Raw genomic sequence first — 15,680 nt, forward strand, 5'->3', positions numbered from 1 at the left:
TGTGATTTTGCGATAATTATGCAATAGATATACTAGAAAACATTTAGGGGGTCAAGGCGAACTTTTGAAAAAACGCGTATGCTGTATCTCGTAAACGGCTGAACCGATCGTTATGAAACTGTCAAAATCGTTTTCCTAGGCCCAAAAAACCTTGTATACAAAATTTTGGCGAAATCGAAAGGGGTCGGGTGTTAAAATTAAAAAAAACTAGGTCGTTTTGTCATGGAATGACCCTATTACCGTTAACCTCAACAAGATTTTATGGAAAGAGGAAACCGAAGAACTCCGGAAAACCCCCTTTAACCAGTGGGGAGATAACTTGCAAACTCAACGCGGAACGAGTAGTTCCGAGTTTTCACCCAGTGCCACAAGTTTGGATCGAACCCCACTCCTCTTGCTGCGAGGCGAAAGCGCTAACCACTCCGCTACGTACAGAATCGGGCATCGGGATGAATGTCCTTCCTTCGACGCGTAGTTAGACGAATGGGTAGTACTTTGACGTCATAACTCAGCGTGACCTCGGTGACCTATGACTCCTGTTTAGGCAAAGCTTTGATGTTATAATAATAATTATCAGGTAATACCCAAATATACAAGTATACAAGTACTATCCCAATAGTTGTTTTGAAATCCAATAGATGCCGCTGCTTTTATTTAATCTTGCTTATTGTGTTCTAACCAAAAAAAAAGCTCTACCGCTGCCCATCAAATACAGCGAACAGGGGTGGGTAACAATAAACGAAAATTTCTTTAACAAGACTGAAATAAGAAAGATGGAACGCGAGTAACTCTATGCGCTCGAGACTTTTGCGTCGATTCACTAGCAGGCTTATGTAAGAATATCTTTTTACTAAAAGACACACTTGGAAATAGAGCAAATACGTTACAAAAATAAATTGTTTAAACTTTGTTTCACTTTTTAATTTAAACTTCAAGTAAATACATATTAATAATATGTCTTTTCTTTATTATTCCTTTCATACGCAGATCTGTTAAAAAGTCTTAAACAAGACTGAAATAAGAAAAGCAGAACAGATATAGAACGCGTCGACATAGTCGATTCACTTGCAGGTTTACGTAATAAAATCTTTTTACTAAAAGACACACTTGGAAATAGAGCAAATACGTTACAAAAATAAATTGTTTCAACTTTGTTTTACTTTTTAATTTAAACTTCAAGTAAATACATATTAATAATATGTCTTTTCTTTATTATTCCTTTCATACGCAGATCTGTTAAAAAGTTAAAAAAATATGCATTATTTGTTTTGTAAAATGATCAACACACTTTTAGAAATATAACACATATAACTGGTATTTATATGAAACTTTTCTTGATAGATATTATGTAAAAGCTCTCTTTTCTGAGCAATAAATCCTTTTCATTGGGCAATTTATGATTTTATAAAATGTGTTTAAGTGGCTAAAGAAAAAGTACAAGGAATTGATTGTTTTAACCGCTTTGTGGTTTTTCAGACTTCTACAAAATGCTCCTTTCCTAGAGAGCGTTCTTCCTGTCTCTTGCAGATTCGGAAAGTGTCTATTGTAGCATAGTAAAGTCAAGTGCAAATTTGCTGGTGTATAAATTAACGATTTAAAATTCATCTGCCCTACTACTTTTAAGCAGAGTTACTAAAGTTTCGAGCGGCAGCACCATAATTTTTGCCGATTTTTATTTTTGCGTATAAATTGTAATATTGATTATCTCCAAAGTTTGAGAAGAAAAACACGTACAATATTCATTGTGTTAAAATTCAATTACGAAATATCAGTAAAGGGTTCACAAATTTCAGACGGAGAAACCGAAAATCATTAAAATAGCACAATGATTAAAAATGTATGAAGTGGTTTAAAATCATATGCGCTTTATCTTATTATAATTACGGTAAACTATGGAACACCGTTTCAGCCAAAATTAAGCAAATCCTGTTGTTTATATGGTGGCGGGTACTATGTACCTCGAAAAAGGAAAACAGTAAAACATAGGATCATTTTTGTACATTGGTCTTGTACACCTGGTTAAAACTTCGATGCATTATTTTAGAACCAAAACGCAGTTTACGGGTGGCAATCAATTGTGGTCTGATATATACATACAGCGTCTGTCACCAGATGGTCACAGTCAAAAACGACACAATTTAAAAGAAAAATGCACTAACCAAGTAAATTGCGTATCAGTGTTAAAGAAACAAGTTCGCTAAGGCGATATATTAATTTCGTTTACCTCTTGGTCTATTATTAAGAACTGGCAACATAAACCCCTTGCTTAAATTAAATTTAGGATCAAACTGTTCAGTATGAACCATTTCCTGTACTCATTTCATATATATACTTTGCTATCATTAACCAGCTGATCTAGCTAAAACGTGAGGCAACACCCGAGGCCCAAGTCATCTAGCAACTTTTTATTGCGTTTTATAGACGAAGTGCTTACAGGAAACGTGCATCTACCCATAGACTATCATAAAACAAAGCGCTCTCGCGTGCCAATGCGAAATACATTTTAAAAAGAACGTTTTAAAGCGGTGAAGAGTGCAAAAATTATTTTATCTAATGAAGTAAGGTTTCAACGAACATGACGTCACTTCCACCGCGTGACTACAATTTTTGTATACGAAAAGATGACGTTGTCATGGCAACAGTTTCAAAATTACAGAGCATAAGCATTTTGCGTTTTGAAGTCCTCGGGTACGTTCAGAAGCGCTCATCGGACTCACCGATAAGTAATCTCTGACATCGATTTCCTACTGTACGCTTTTTCGCCTTTCCGGTTTTAACGTCACGATGGTCATCGATTACTCACGGAAGTCATCGGCTTCAAGAGCCATTTTTTTCCGAAAACTGACGTCATTACTGTAATTTACTGACGTAAAACTACTTCAAATTCAACGTCATTTTAAAAAAACATCTATGACTGAATAAAAGCGTTCAGCAACTTACGACGTCATTATGACGAAAAAGCTCATCGGTGTAAAATATAAATCCATCGGGTTTTTTTCCGTTGACTGTTACTGAACGTACCCCTCGTATAGATGCTTTAATAAATCATCCTCCCAAGAAATCGCCAAGAAGTAATATTTCCAAGAGCCAGGACCCGCAAGTAACTGTTTGTATAGTCCTTGTTAAAATAATTGCATGTTTGATGTTAAAATCAGAATCATGAAATATTTAACATGGAAATGTTCTACATCGGTATGCTTATTTATATTAATTTCAAAAATGGTAACGTCACGCTACGCAGTAAACGTCACGCTACGAAGTAATTAAACGTCACGCTACGAAGTAATTAAACGTCACGCTACGAAGTAAACGTCACGCTACGAAGTAAACGTCACGCTACGAAGTAAACGTCACGCTACGAAGTGAAAGTCACGCTACGAAGTGAAAGTCACGCTACGAAGTGAAAGTCACGCTACGAAGTAAATGTCACGCTACGAAGTAAATGTCACGCTACGAAGTAAACATCACGTTACGAAGTAAATGTCACGCTACGAAGTGAACGTCACGCTACATAGTTACGTGGTAAATATTATGTTTCGAGATACATGGAACAATATGAACAACAAGATTTGCTTAATTTGGGCCGAAACGGCGTTCCATAGTACTCATAAGCAAAATCTCGCTTTTGGCGAACGTTTATATATTCCTTACATGGTCGTTCACACTACAGTGCTTTGAAAAATCTTATCTAAATACAATGTATTTCAAAAGGTTATGCAAACATTTTAAGGAGTTGTTGGGGGTGAGTTGAGAAGTATGCCTGTTTTCCCCATTTTCATAGGATGAGTTAAAAGAGCTTTAAAGAGCTTCGAAGTGTGGTCTACTAGCCCCTGGAAGTAGGCTGCAACAAGCGCTACACCAAGCAGCAGGGACTTTTAATTTATGGTTTGAGTTTACTTTTTTCAGCTGGCTACCTCGATTTGTTTACACAGTCCTTCTTACATCTCCGAGGGGACAAAGTCCCCTAGGAGGGGTTATACAATCACCGTGTCTGTGTGTCTGTGTGTCTATCCTGCGACCGCGTTCGCATTATCCTTGCAAAGGTTAATCATTGCGTACGCAGTTTCTCGAAATTTCTGCGTTCGCAGTTTCTCGAAGGGTAGGCAAAACCACCGTGTGACGGTGAACCTTAACGGATTGATTTGCGGTTGGGTTTGGTTTGTTTGGTTATTTTTTTCGTCAACGCTCACCGTCGCGACAGTTTTAATTCAGTCTGATTGGATATTTCGTTATTGTAATGTTTATGTGTAGGTTGTGAATGTTGAGTTTGTGGTGTTAGTGTTATGACGGTTGTGGGTGTTGAATTTGTTGTATTTGTGTTATGATGGTTGTGGATGTTGAGTCTGTTGTGTTAGTACGGGCGTTTTATCTCCAACTTCTTCTTATTGACTTTGGGTGTTATGCAACCTCTCAACGTCCAATGGCAGGGTTTCCACCAATTGTTCACGGTATTCGTCTTAGTATCAATTTGCGATGAATTGGCGCCGGCCGGGAATCGAACCCGGTTCTGCCTCGTGCAAGATATTTACTCTAATGCGGATAGTTCACCAACGAGCCATTGACTTCCTTAGGAAACATATTAAAGTAAAGGAGCCATTGTGATAAGGCGGGTTTTTATACTAAACGGATTAATACAATATCTGTATATATTGTTTATGGAACTTTGTTTTTTAATTTTTGTGAAATTGTTAAAGTCTACATTTTTAAGTATGAAATTTTAAAGGTGAAATCTTGTTTTAGCGCAGTCAGCAGAGATAAGAGGGTTAGTTAGTTTTTTGTTATTTATTTACGGGTTTTCTAATCGTCTTAAATATAGTTGCAATACAGCGAAGGCGTTCATTTAACTTTTATTTATAATCAAGGTTTGCGTTTAGTCAAGTGGCTCTTTGTGCTTTGTTGATGGTAAGGTTTTTGCTTCTTGTTAATACATTTGGTGTGGATATTTGGATATCTACGATTCCTAATACAGTCATTGGTTTCCTGGGTTTGCGAGTCAATATATGATATTGGAAATTGGACGGCATTGGTCTTTTTCATGCGGTATGTGTCACAACGTCAACTTAAGTTCTGAGAGTCGTCCCCTACCAGATGTCGAAAATGGCTATTCTACGTAATCTTCATCAAGAGCAAGTGTTGAAATAAAATGAGCGTTAAAGGTGTGGCTATAGTATTTCGTAAGCGAGAAAATTACGAATAGCCTCTGTAGATATTTCTTTCATCAAAATTTGCTTCGTTTTATATTTAACTGATTAACTTGTCAACTTGTTACCTATCACACGAGCCCAAACCTTAATGCCCGCATTTCTCTGCTGCTTGGTTTGGCGTTTGGAAAAAAAACAGGGTTACGTTAAACTTCTTAACATCCAAATGGCCGGGTTTCCAACAAATATAAACGGTATACGTTTTTCCATTATCATATGTAACATAATTACTCATAAGTGTGCCTCTGTTTAACATATCTGTATTTAAAATTTAAATGAGACCTTGTTTCACAGCCACCAAGGAAAATACGGACTAACGTCGCGTAAAACGGGTTTTAACTTCCTTCCCTCCCCGCCAGAACTAGTTTTGATGACGATAAAACCGTCATCGACTGGTAAGTGACGTCAATTACGTCATATCCTTGCAACAAGGTCTCATTGCGAAAACGTTATTTCTGCAACACTTTTGAGTAATTATGTTACGTATTCTATTATCAATTTGCGCCGGACGAGATTCGAACCCGAGCAACCTGCATGACAGGCGGCCGTTCTACCACAGAACCACCAACACTTATTACGCTTTATTTAAAATTAGAAATTCAGTTATATCCAGGGGCGGATTAACACTGACGGCGCTCCTAGGCACATAAAATTTTATCGCCCCAAATCCAAACTAGCTGTTGAATTCAGGTTTTGTTTTGAAAATTAAAAACCATTTAAAAAATATAACTTAGGCCTACTAAGTATCTACTAGTTTGATTTCCCTTCAACGGAGAACCTTAAAGGCCTAGGTTCACCCCTCTTTGCCAAAAAAGCGTTCAAACATCCTTTTCACTTCCCCCTCGAAACCCCACCATTGATAGCGACGGGTCAGCTCGCTCTCCCGACCTCTCCATGTGGAAGGATTAAGTCCGGCATTGTTAGCGTTGTCAAAATTGTCAGCAGTTACAATGCCCTTGAGAACCGCGAAGTCCGAATTACGAAGTGACCGTCGCTATCAATACGGGGATAGCGAAGGGAAAAGCAAAAAGATCACTATGTTTATATGTGCTGACTGGAACGTTCTTTCTTGAAACGACTTAGCTTCTCCGCAGGGGGGAAAGCGGGGTTTCGGAGGTACCAAGTGTTTACACGTTATCTAGATCGTTCCAAGAATCATACTAAAGCAGGGGAAAACCTCTCGATTTATACTATTTACTGGAGGCGCTGATAATCTTTTCCCGTTTCTTTTATTTCCGTGAGAAGTTAAGTTGTGATTTAATTATTAAATCATGATCGGAAAATTAAGCGATGCATTTTTAAATCATTATTGCAGTGATTAAACCACAGCTATAAAACTTTTACCTTAATTTAAATTATTTAGCTATTTCTATTTATGACGATTATTAGAATAAATTAAAATCTATTAAAACGATTTTATGGGATATTATCGGAAAATACATTTTGTTTTATGTAATATAACTTAGTTTTATTTAAACTTCCGATGAAAGAAAGGATAAAAAGTGATATTTACATAATTAATGTTTCAATTTAAAATACCGATTCCTTAATGCTCAAATTAAAAATTTGAAGTTATTTTTATATATTAAGTTTTATTTTTATATACAATTGAAGTGTTCATAAATTAAGATTTATATTTGGGATTTTTCGAAATACGACTAATTAACAAAATATTTTTAACATTAAAATATTAGAATAAATAATCATCAGCTAGTCCTGTTCGCAACTACACGTTTTTATTATTTGTCATGTGTTTTTTAATCGCAGAGTAAGATGATTGTTATCTAAACTTAATTTTTTATTTTCCTATTTTCTGTATAAATATCACGGCCTTTCAATTTATGGGCAGTATTGTTTAATATTCGAAGTAGACATGATTAAGCAATAGATTACTGTTCGGTACTTTTAATTCGTGAGTTATTATTTCTGTCACTTACTGGGCTGGTATGCGCAACAAGCCCCGCTTAATAATCAAGACAATATTCTTGTTTATTGTCACACAGATAAATTAAAAGTAATCTAAGGTGTAAGTAACCAGCTAAATACAAATATACTTTTAAGTATTTATTCAATGTTTAGTTGTGGAATAGAGCTTAGAATATAATTTGTATTTATTTTGTTACACATTTTAATTTTATCATAGAAAGCAGGAGGAAAAAAACCTCTAAATCCCCTGAAGTTCTTTCCAAGAACGATCCAAGCTGTTTACATGTATTTCTTAGATCGTTCTAAGTGCGCTGGACTACCTCGTTTTATCGTTTTTGCCAATCACGATCCAACTATCGTTCCAACCTGTTTACATGCTGCTAGATCGTTCTTGCGAAGAACGTTCTACTTAAGATCGTTCTTTCCGCCTGCATGTAAACGTAGTGCACACTGGGGGATGAAATTATCTGAAACTAGGCCTTTAACCTTGGATCGGACCATTATCATATTTTTTTGCGTTTGGATAATTGTGCAACAAGATTACTGTCCGTCCAATGTGACGATATTTCAGCGATATTTTTAATAAATTCGCCGAAGAATGATTAAATGTGACCTGTTTTACAGTTTCTTCGTTTCACTACATTAGTCCGTCTAATTTTGAACAAAACGTTTGAGAAAATGGAAAACGATATCAGAATATTGGCGCCCCTAGAAAAGTGGTGCCCTAGGCACGTGCCTACTGTGCCTAATGATTAATACGCCCTTGGTTATATCGGAAGCGTATATAAATTTGACTTTTTTGTAAGATCAGTTTTTTATTTACGTATGAAATTATTAAGGTCAAATCTTGTTTTAACGCAGCCAGCAGAGATAGGAGGGTCAAAGGGTAAAAACCCTGGGTGGTCCACATAATTAGTTTTTTATCTATCAGTATTGACTTTTCAAGTGTAATGGGTCAGTTATGAAAACAGTTCGAAGTTGTATATATCGCGCTCTGATGCCTTTTCGTTTTGCTCGTAACTTCGTAATTTGTTTTACGTGTTTTATTATCGGCTTTAAATGTGTGATACATTTTCATTAATGTGGTTAGGTTGGTTTTATTTATTTGGAGATATGCGCTATTGTTTAGCCTTCACTGTGCAGTTAAGGGTTTTTTGTGTGCGTTTTAAGCCTGGAATTGTAGAGGTCGCGGATGCTTAACTTTTACTCAATAGATAAAACTCTCAAAATTATTCGTAAAACGTTTTGATCAAGTAATTTATATTTCTGTATTATCCGATTAATTTTTTGATAAATTTGTAAAATTAATCGGAAAAAAGACGTTTTTTCGATAAAAAGCTCAAATTTTACGAATAATACATGTTCTTTAATCATTTTCCGAAATATTAACCTGTAAATTTCTTCGTTTAAATTTTTTTCCCAAATCAATTTAACCGTCCCCGACCTCTAGGGAATTGTTAAGGGTAAGGTGTTTTGGTTTTTTCTATTACAATTTTTATTACCGTGGGTATTTGGATTGACTTTTTATGGATTCCTTAGTATTTGAATTACGGTTTTGCTTGGTTGGGTTATTATTATATGTTTTTCTATTAGTTATTTTTCATGTTTTATTTCGTATATCGAAAGTGTTTGATTATGTGAGGGATAATTAATGTTTAGGATTTTTTATTGGTTATTTCTGCCATCACAATTTTTATTACCGTGGGTATTTGTATTGACTTTTTATGGCTTCCTAAGTATTTGAATTACAGTTTTGCTTCGTTGGGTTATTATTATATATTTTTCTATTAGTTATTTTTATGTTTTATTTCGTTTTGCGAATGTGTTGATAATGTGGGAGATAATTAATGTTTACGATTTTTTATTTGCATTGATTTTTACCAGCTATGTTGGGCTGTCGTGGTGAGCCCACGCAGTTTTTATTAGTGCTTTCACTTAGTTTTCGTTTTCGCATTAACTTTTGTTTTCCGTATATGTTAGATTGTTTAAGAACTACAATACAATGGGTTACTTTTTGTCTTTAAAGTAGTTTTTCACACGTATAAATTTTACGTTTCGTATAATAAATGTTAATTTTTTCTGCTTCGCATTTTTGTTGCTTTGTTAATTTAATAACATTTTTGGTCCAAAGTTGTTTTTTTTTGTCCTATTGATATTAGATATTTAAAATTTTGTCTATTAAAAAAATTAACAAATGTTATGGCTTTATAATAAAAACACTCCTCAGGATAGGACCGGGTTCAAGCTTTTAGGTGGACGCTTTGAATATAGCAAAATATCGTTGAGTGCCGTGTCCACAAGTTAATACGCCTAAGGGCAAACTCTTCCGAGGAGAGATATATTTTGGAAAGCTGGTCATCTTGTTAATTTCAAAAACGTTACTCAAATGAGTGAGCAGACGAACTCCTAATTGTAAAACTATACTATATTTGCCCAATATTCGCCTAAACTCACTGCAAATCGAACTCGTAAACCAATAGCTTTCCAAACGCTATGAGCCACCGCGATATTGAAACGAGGTTTAACGTTTCCGAGGATATGTGTGAACGTGGCTTAAGTAGCAATAAGCAATCATAACCCTTATTTAATTTCTAATATATCAATATTACGCGCTGTAGAATGGTTAAAGATATTGCGTATGCAGTTTCACAACAAAACATTCAAAAAAGTAAAGTCAATCAAATGTGCTTATTGCTCTTTCATCAGCTTTGTCACTACACCGAGTGCTATATCTTTTCGGCTTAGTAATACGTTAATAAGTGTTATTTTGAATTGTCTCGCGCCACGGGTTTCAATTCTGTGGCCAATATAAATATATATATATATATATATATATATATATATATATATATATATATATATATATATATATATATATATATATACACACACATCTGTCAAAACAACATATTATGTACTATAATTACCAAGTTCATCTAAAACCACTATCGGCCAAGAAAATTTAAATTAATCAAAATTGCTGTGGGTCGATTGAAAGTGCACTTAGTGTTATATAAAATATAATCCTACTTTTAGAGCCGTCTGCAATTTTTTAAGTGCATCGGTAACTTCTTGTGAACTTTTTTCACTATTTTTGACCCTTTTCATAAAACATTCCAATGCCTTGAACTACAGAGAACAGCTGCGTTAATATACATATTACTAATTTCACTACTTAAATTGAACTAACCGCTTTTTTGAATCCGTCGCCACCCTTGTTGATAGCTAAGCAAACACGTTCTAGCCCACTTGCTTCTTGATTATTTTGAGCAATAGTGATATTATTCTCATTGGCACATTCATCTAGAGCTTTAATCACCTGATAGAAAAATTATTTTATAGCGATGAAATCTTTAATAAAATTTTCCAACAGTGCGTTACGTATCATAGTGTGTAGGGGGAACACATATATGGAAATGTCGATGACCTTGAACCATGTCTTCAAGGTCATCCAAAAATTATCTCGAGAACCGTAAGCAGATAGTTCCAAATAGAAAAGTACTCCCTGTCACGGTTTAGGTCTAAATAGCTTTGTCCCGATCGGATTTGACCAATAAGCAGTCGAGAAAATTATTAAGGTATTAAAAGGGAAAATTGCAAGAAAGCGCTAATTACTCGAAAACCAGTCGTGTTACATTATTGAAATTTGCTAGACAAACTCATCATGGTGGGAGTTTTTAATTTTTTTAAAAATCGGATGACCTTGAAAACGCGGTTCAAGGTCGTAAAAATATTTTCTAGCGATCCATTAGATTTAGAAACCAGGTTTCAATTAGAAAAGTGCGTACCAGCACATTTTCAAGGACATTCAAAAATGACCTTGAGAAATAACTTGAAATTGAATTAATATTTAATTTAAAAATTAAATATCGAATCTTTAATTTTACGATAAAGAATTAGAAATGCATTTCATGAAACCTCACAAGAAATGTTGGAGAACACAATGAACGCAGTTCTTACAACGGCACATGCGTCTGTAGTTACAGACGGTAAAGTTTTCGATCACTTTTTTGTAAATATTTCTTGAAATTAATTTCAAATATTTACTTCGTTTAAAAAAATTATTTTTGTTATTTTATTGGAGTTTTTTGAGTTTTCTTAAACAATTACCGAAATTATTAGTTGATTGGCACGATTAAACAAAAACGAGAAATAGATTCAAATTAAATTAAAGCAGTGTTTAAAAACACCAACCCTGTTTGTTGAATATTTTATAGTATCCCAAGGGTCTTGTACCCAATTATTTTATTATCATAATAATTAAATGTGACTTAAATATAACTTGTAATTTATAATATTGTTTAATTAATAAAAACCTATTTGTAACCTATATTTTTCATATTAGATTTCTGTAAACCGTAAATGTAGTAAAATAAAATCTGTAAATTTGTTCCGACCCAAGAAAACCAATAATCCCGGTAATCCCTTATAACGGTCCATAAATGGCCGTGCAGCTCGACTCAGTGACGCTCGGAGCTTGCGGAATTTCTGCCCCTCAAAACGAAAACCTTAAAACTTTCCATAGCTTTGTAACCGAAAAGGTGAAATTCGCGCGAAAGAGAGCCCCGAGAAAGTATTCTTTAGGCTTCTCACAAGTTGCAATTTTAGCGCGGGACCCAAAAGGTCCAAACTTCCTCACCTCTCCAGAAAAGGTAAGAAATCCCAAAGAGCAAGTTGTTAAATTTATAACTGTAAGTTAAAAATATTAAATTGTGTTTAAATGTTAATTACCTCGTCGTCTCCACTTAACACCTACAACTAATACTTGGAAATTTTTCGGTCGGTTTTTAAGTTCTCTACACTGTTAGAGATTTAACGATAGCATCTTTAATTTGCTGGCGGAAGCAACGCATTTTACAACTAGACATTTATAAAAACACTTTTAACATTACTTTAATGCGCAATGCTGTTCTGCTTTTAGTGTTTTTAATAAGTAATTACCACTTATTTAAAACATAATTATAGTTAATATTGCCACTAAGCTGTGTTTATAATTAATTTTTCAGGGTGTTTATTTTTTAAACAAACTATGTTCTCTAGAATGTGAAAAATTTAGCGTACGTTATCCATACCGGGAGACACTCGGTAGCGAAATTTCATTGAAATCGTAAAACCTTTTCACGTTTTTGGAAAATTTAATTTGTCAACGCTAGGGGTTACATGAAAATTGACAATTAGACGTGTAGAGCGTCATCGAAAACGTAGAAACATCGTTGGCTCGAAAACAAAAAAGAAATTTTTCACCGAGAAAACACAACTCGAAAAACTGACAAGTTAAGCAAGCTAAAAAAGGTTTTCTCTATTTCAAATATTTCTGTTTTAAATAGCATATTCTTTTAAAAATATTTCATTCATTTCCTAAAAGTTTATACAAATTCGTGAAATGCACGTCAACCTAGACAACGCGTTCAAATATAGTTAGGAATATTTCACGGCTTCAAAAAGCGAAGCGACCTGTTTCGCCGAATGACGTAGTGCGGCAAAGCTGATGCAAAGTATGTGTAAACCGTCGATTCCCAATACTAGGTTGACTTTGCATAAAGGGAGTATTACCGTTCGCATTATATATATAGAATAGAATAGAATAGAATAGAGTTTATTGTTCACCAAAACAGTGCAAAAGCACCAACCAGTTGGCGAACACAAGTCATGCGGGTTGAAATACAGTGTCGAAATTGGTATGAATTACCTTCGTTACGATAAATTAAGCAATTTCAAACAACTTCCTAGTATTATTTTAATATAAAATTTATGACATAGGATAGAGTTATCGTTGAAAAAAATATTTATATACAAAAAAAAACTTAAGTTAAAATAAAATAAAAACCTCTTTAAGAAGTATGAATTGTTATAAAAATTTAGCTACTGGATATTTGTAATTTTTACAGAATTTGAAGAAAGGAAGTTTTTGCAAAATAAGTCATTTTCAGCACTATAGTTATTAAAGTTTGACATCATTCGTTTTAAAGCAGGAGGTGTGTTTGTAGTGAAATAAAATAAATTTCTTTTCCTTGAAATATGTGTACAACAGTTATCAATCGGTGCAAAAATGTTATATCATTTTTTACCTCTCCGAGGGAACTTTGTACCCTAGGAGGGGTTATTCAACCACCGTGTCTGTCTGTCTGTCTGTCTGTCTGTGGGTGGGTGGGTCTGTCTGTCTGTCAGGCCTGCGAACGCGTTCGCATTTTCGGGGCAAAGGGTAATCACTGCGTACCCAGTTTCTTAGAATCAGGGAAAAGGTTTTTCCAAAAGCACCCTCTTTTTGTCATTGGGTGTAGTATAATTTTTTAATCGGCCGGGATTCGAACCCGAGCCCTCTTGCACGACATGTGAACGTTCTACCGCAAAACCACGGAAAATTAAAAACTCTTCCGAGGAGAGGTATATTTTGGCTTGCCAACTTGTTATTAGACAACTTATTATGGAGTCTATAGTATTATGTTTTGCAATGTTTAAAAAGCAGTTTTTATAAAGATAGAGAAGGTTTTTAAAATATTCGAGCTACATGTATTGCTATATATTATGGAGCAGTATAAGATGGAGGACATTACGAAAGAGTTAAACCGGGTTAAAAAACAAGAGCTAGACTGCAATTGTTTGGAGATTTTAAAGCTAATACCTAAATGCCTTTGACATTTTAATATGACTTGTTGAATATGATTCGAATAATAAAGTTTGCTGTCGAAGTAAAAACCTAAATCTTTCGTTAAATTGTCACGGTTTAACATTTTAGAATTTATTTTATAGTTGTATAGAATTTTATTTGTTTTACGGGTGTAATTTACGACACGGTTTTGCCTTCATTTATTGGCAAGTTGTTAGCGTTAAACCAAGAATTTAAGTTGTCAATGTCGTTTTGAAGAGCGATGCAATCTGATGGTGAACGGATATTTTTCATTAGCTTATGATCATCAGCTAGTTGTAAGAGTTTAGAGTTCTTGACTACGGAGGGAATGTCGGATATATATATATATATATATTAAATAACAATGGTCCGAGGGAGGAGCCCTGCGGAACCCCGCAAATTACCGGAAATGAGTCTTTCGATATGACTCCATTACACTTAATATGGTTGTGGCGTTCTTTGAGATAGTCACAACACCAGTCAAGAACGGTACCGGATAACCCATAGGCTGATAACTTTCGAAGGAGACGTAGATGAGAAACTCGATCAAATGCTTTTGATAAATCAATATATATCGTGCAGACTTGACCTCGATTAGCAATAATAGGCTCAACGGAATTTACAAAGGATAGCAGGATTGTTTCAACCGATCTACCTTTAACCAATTATATAAGTACTCTTGCATGATATATTCAAACACCATGGCTAGTGATCAGAGTACTGAGACCGGCCGATAGTTGGCGGGATCGCCCCTAAATCCCTTTTTAAAAATTGGAGAAATCACTGCAGACTTAAAATTTTGTGGAAAAATGCCCGTTCTAATTGACAAGTTAAACAAATGAGTTAAAGGAATTAATGATGTTTCTAAACAGCCCTTTAGAATAAAGTTTGGTATGTTATCAAAACAGGTTGTCGTAGGTTTTAATTTTTTAATTGCGCGAATAACATCTGCTTCCAAGATAGTAAAGGCGAAAAATTCATTGGGCAAAAAGTTCTCTAAAACTGGAACGGATGACGGATCGGAGTCATCGACAGCGATGGACGAAAATACTTTTTTAAATTCATTTGCTATTGAGGCGTTGTCCGTTAAAATTTTGTTGTCACATACAAGATTGATTGAATGATTGGTAGGTTTTCTTTGTTTATTTATAAATGACCAAAACGATTTAGAGTTTGATTTGATTGAATTAGCGACAGTTGACAGATAGACTGTTTTGTCTCTTAAAATTAAGCGTTTTGTCACAGATCGGTGCTCACTGTACGCAGTCCAGTACTCGAGTGTCGGTAATCTTTTGTATTTCCGGTGAAGATACTTTTTTCGCTTCAATGCCTTAAGTAGATCGCTTGAAAACCAATCGGGATAGGAGGGTTTGTTTGTCTTGAATTTTGATCTGTTACCTAGGTTACGTTTTGGAATGTAAAGATCCATTCCAATTGGAATTGTACACTGCAAATTTGAGGTACATTTAAAGAACACAATAAAAACACATTTAGATCACCTAAAACGGTATCGATTTAAGATCACATACACTTCCGGAATGTTTGAAGAACACATACAAAGTGTCCTAAAAGTGCTCTAATCATGTTCTTAGCACTTTTCAACGTTCTTAAAACGTTTACATTATATGAACTAAAAATGTTCTTATGATCTAAAAGTGTGCTATTAAAGTGAACCTAATATGTTCTGAAAGTGTATGGTGCTCTTAAATTCCCAATTTAAGAGCACCTAAAGTGTTCTACAGATGTGGTTTTTGGAAGTGTACTTAAAATGTTCCTGGAAAAATAAAAATCAATTGAATGGCATTTTATTTACATTTAATTACCAATAAAAATGAAAATGAATTTAATGAAATTTTAATTTTATTTGTTAAAATAAAAAAACCTATTTTAATTTGAAATAGAGATTAATTTAAGAAAATTTTAAT

At 34.4% G+C, this 15,680-nt stretch overlaps 1 protein-coding gene across 1 annotated transcript in view; it reads right to left on the reverse strand.

Annotated features, from left to right (window-relative positions):
• Nucleotides 1-1,200: 1,200 nt before the first annotated feature.
• Nucleotides 1,201-15,680, reverse strand: part of LOC149926778 (uncharacterized) — a 41,356-nt gene continuing 26,876 nt past the window's right edge. The window contains exons 5-7 of the mRNA XM_090159603.1: nucleotides 10,318-10,446; nucleotides 10,158-10,256; nucleotides 1,201-1,233 (exon numbers count right to left, since the gene is read on the reverse strand). Coding sequence (XP_090015729.1) covers nucleotides 1,222-1,233; nucleotides 10,158-10,256; nucleotides 10,318-10,446 — 240 coding nt within the window. The 3' untranslated portion in view covers nucleotides 1,201-1,221. The remainder of the gene's footprint in view (nucleotides 1,234-10,157; nucleotides 10,257-10,317; nucleotides 10,447-15,680) is intronic.

The sequence above is a fragment of the Leiobunum rupestre genome, chromosome 9, assembly GCF_980474605.1.
Source record: "Leiobunum rupestre chromosome 9, qqLeiRupe1.1.hap1, whole genome shotgun sequence".
Lineage (NCBI taxonomy): Eukaryota > Metazoa > Arthropoda > Arachnida > Opiliones > Sclerosomatidae > Leiobunum > Leiobunum rupestre.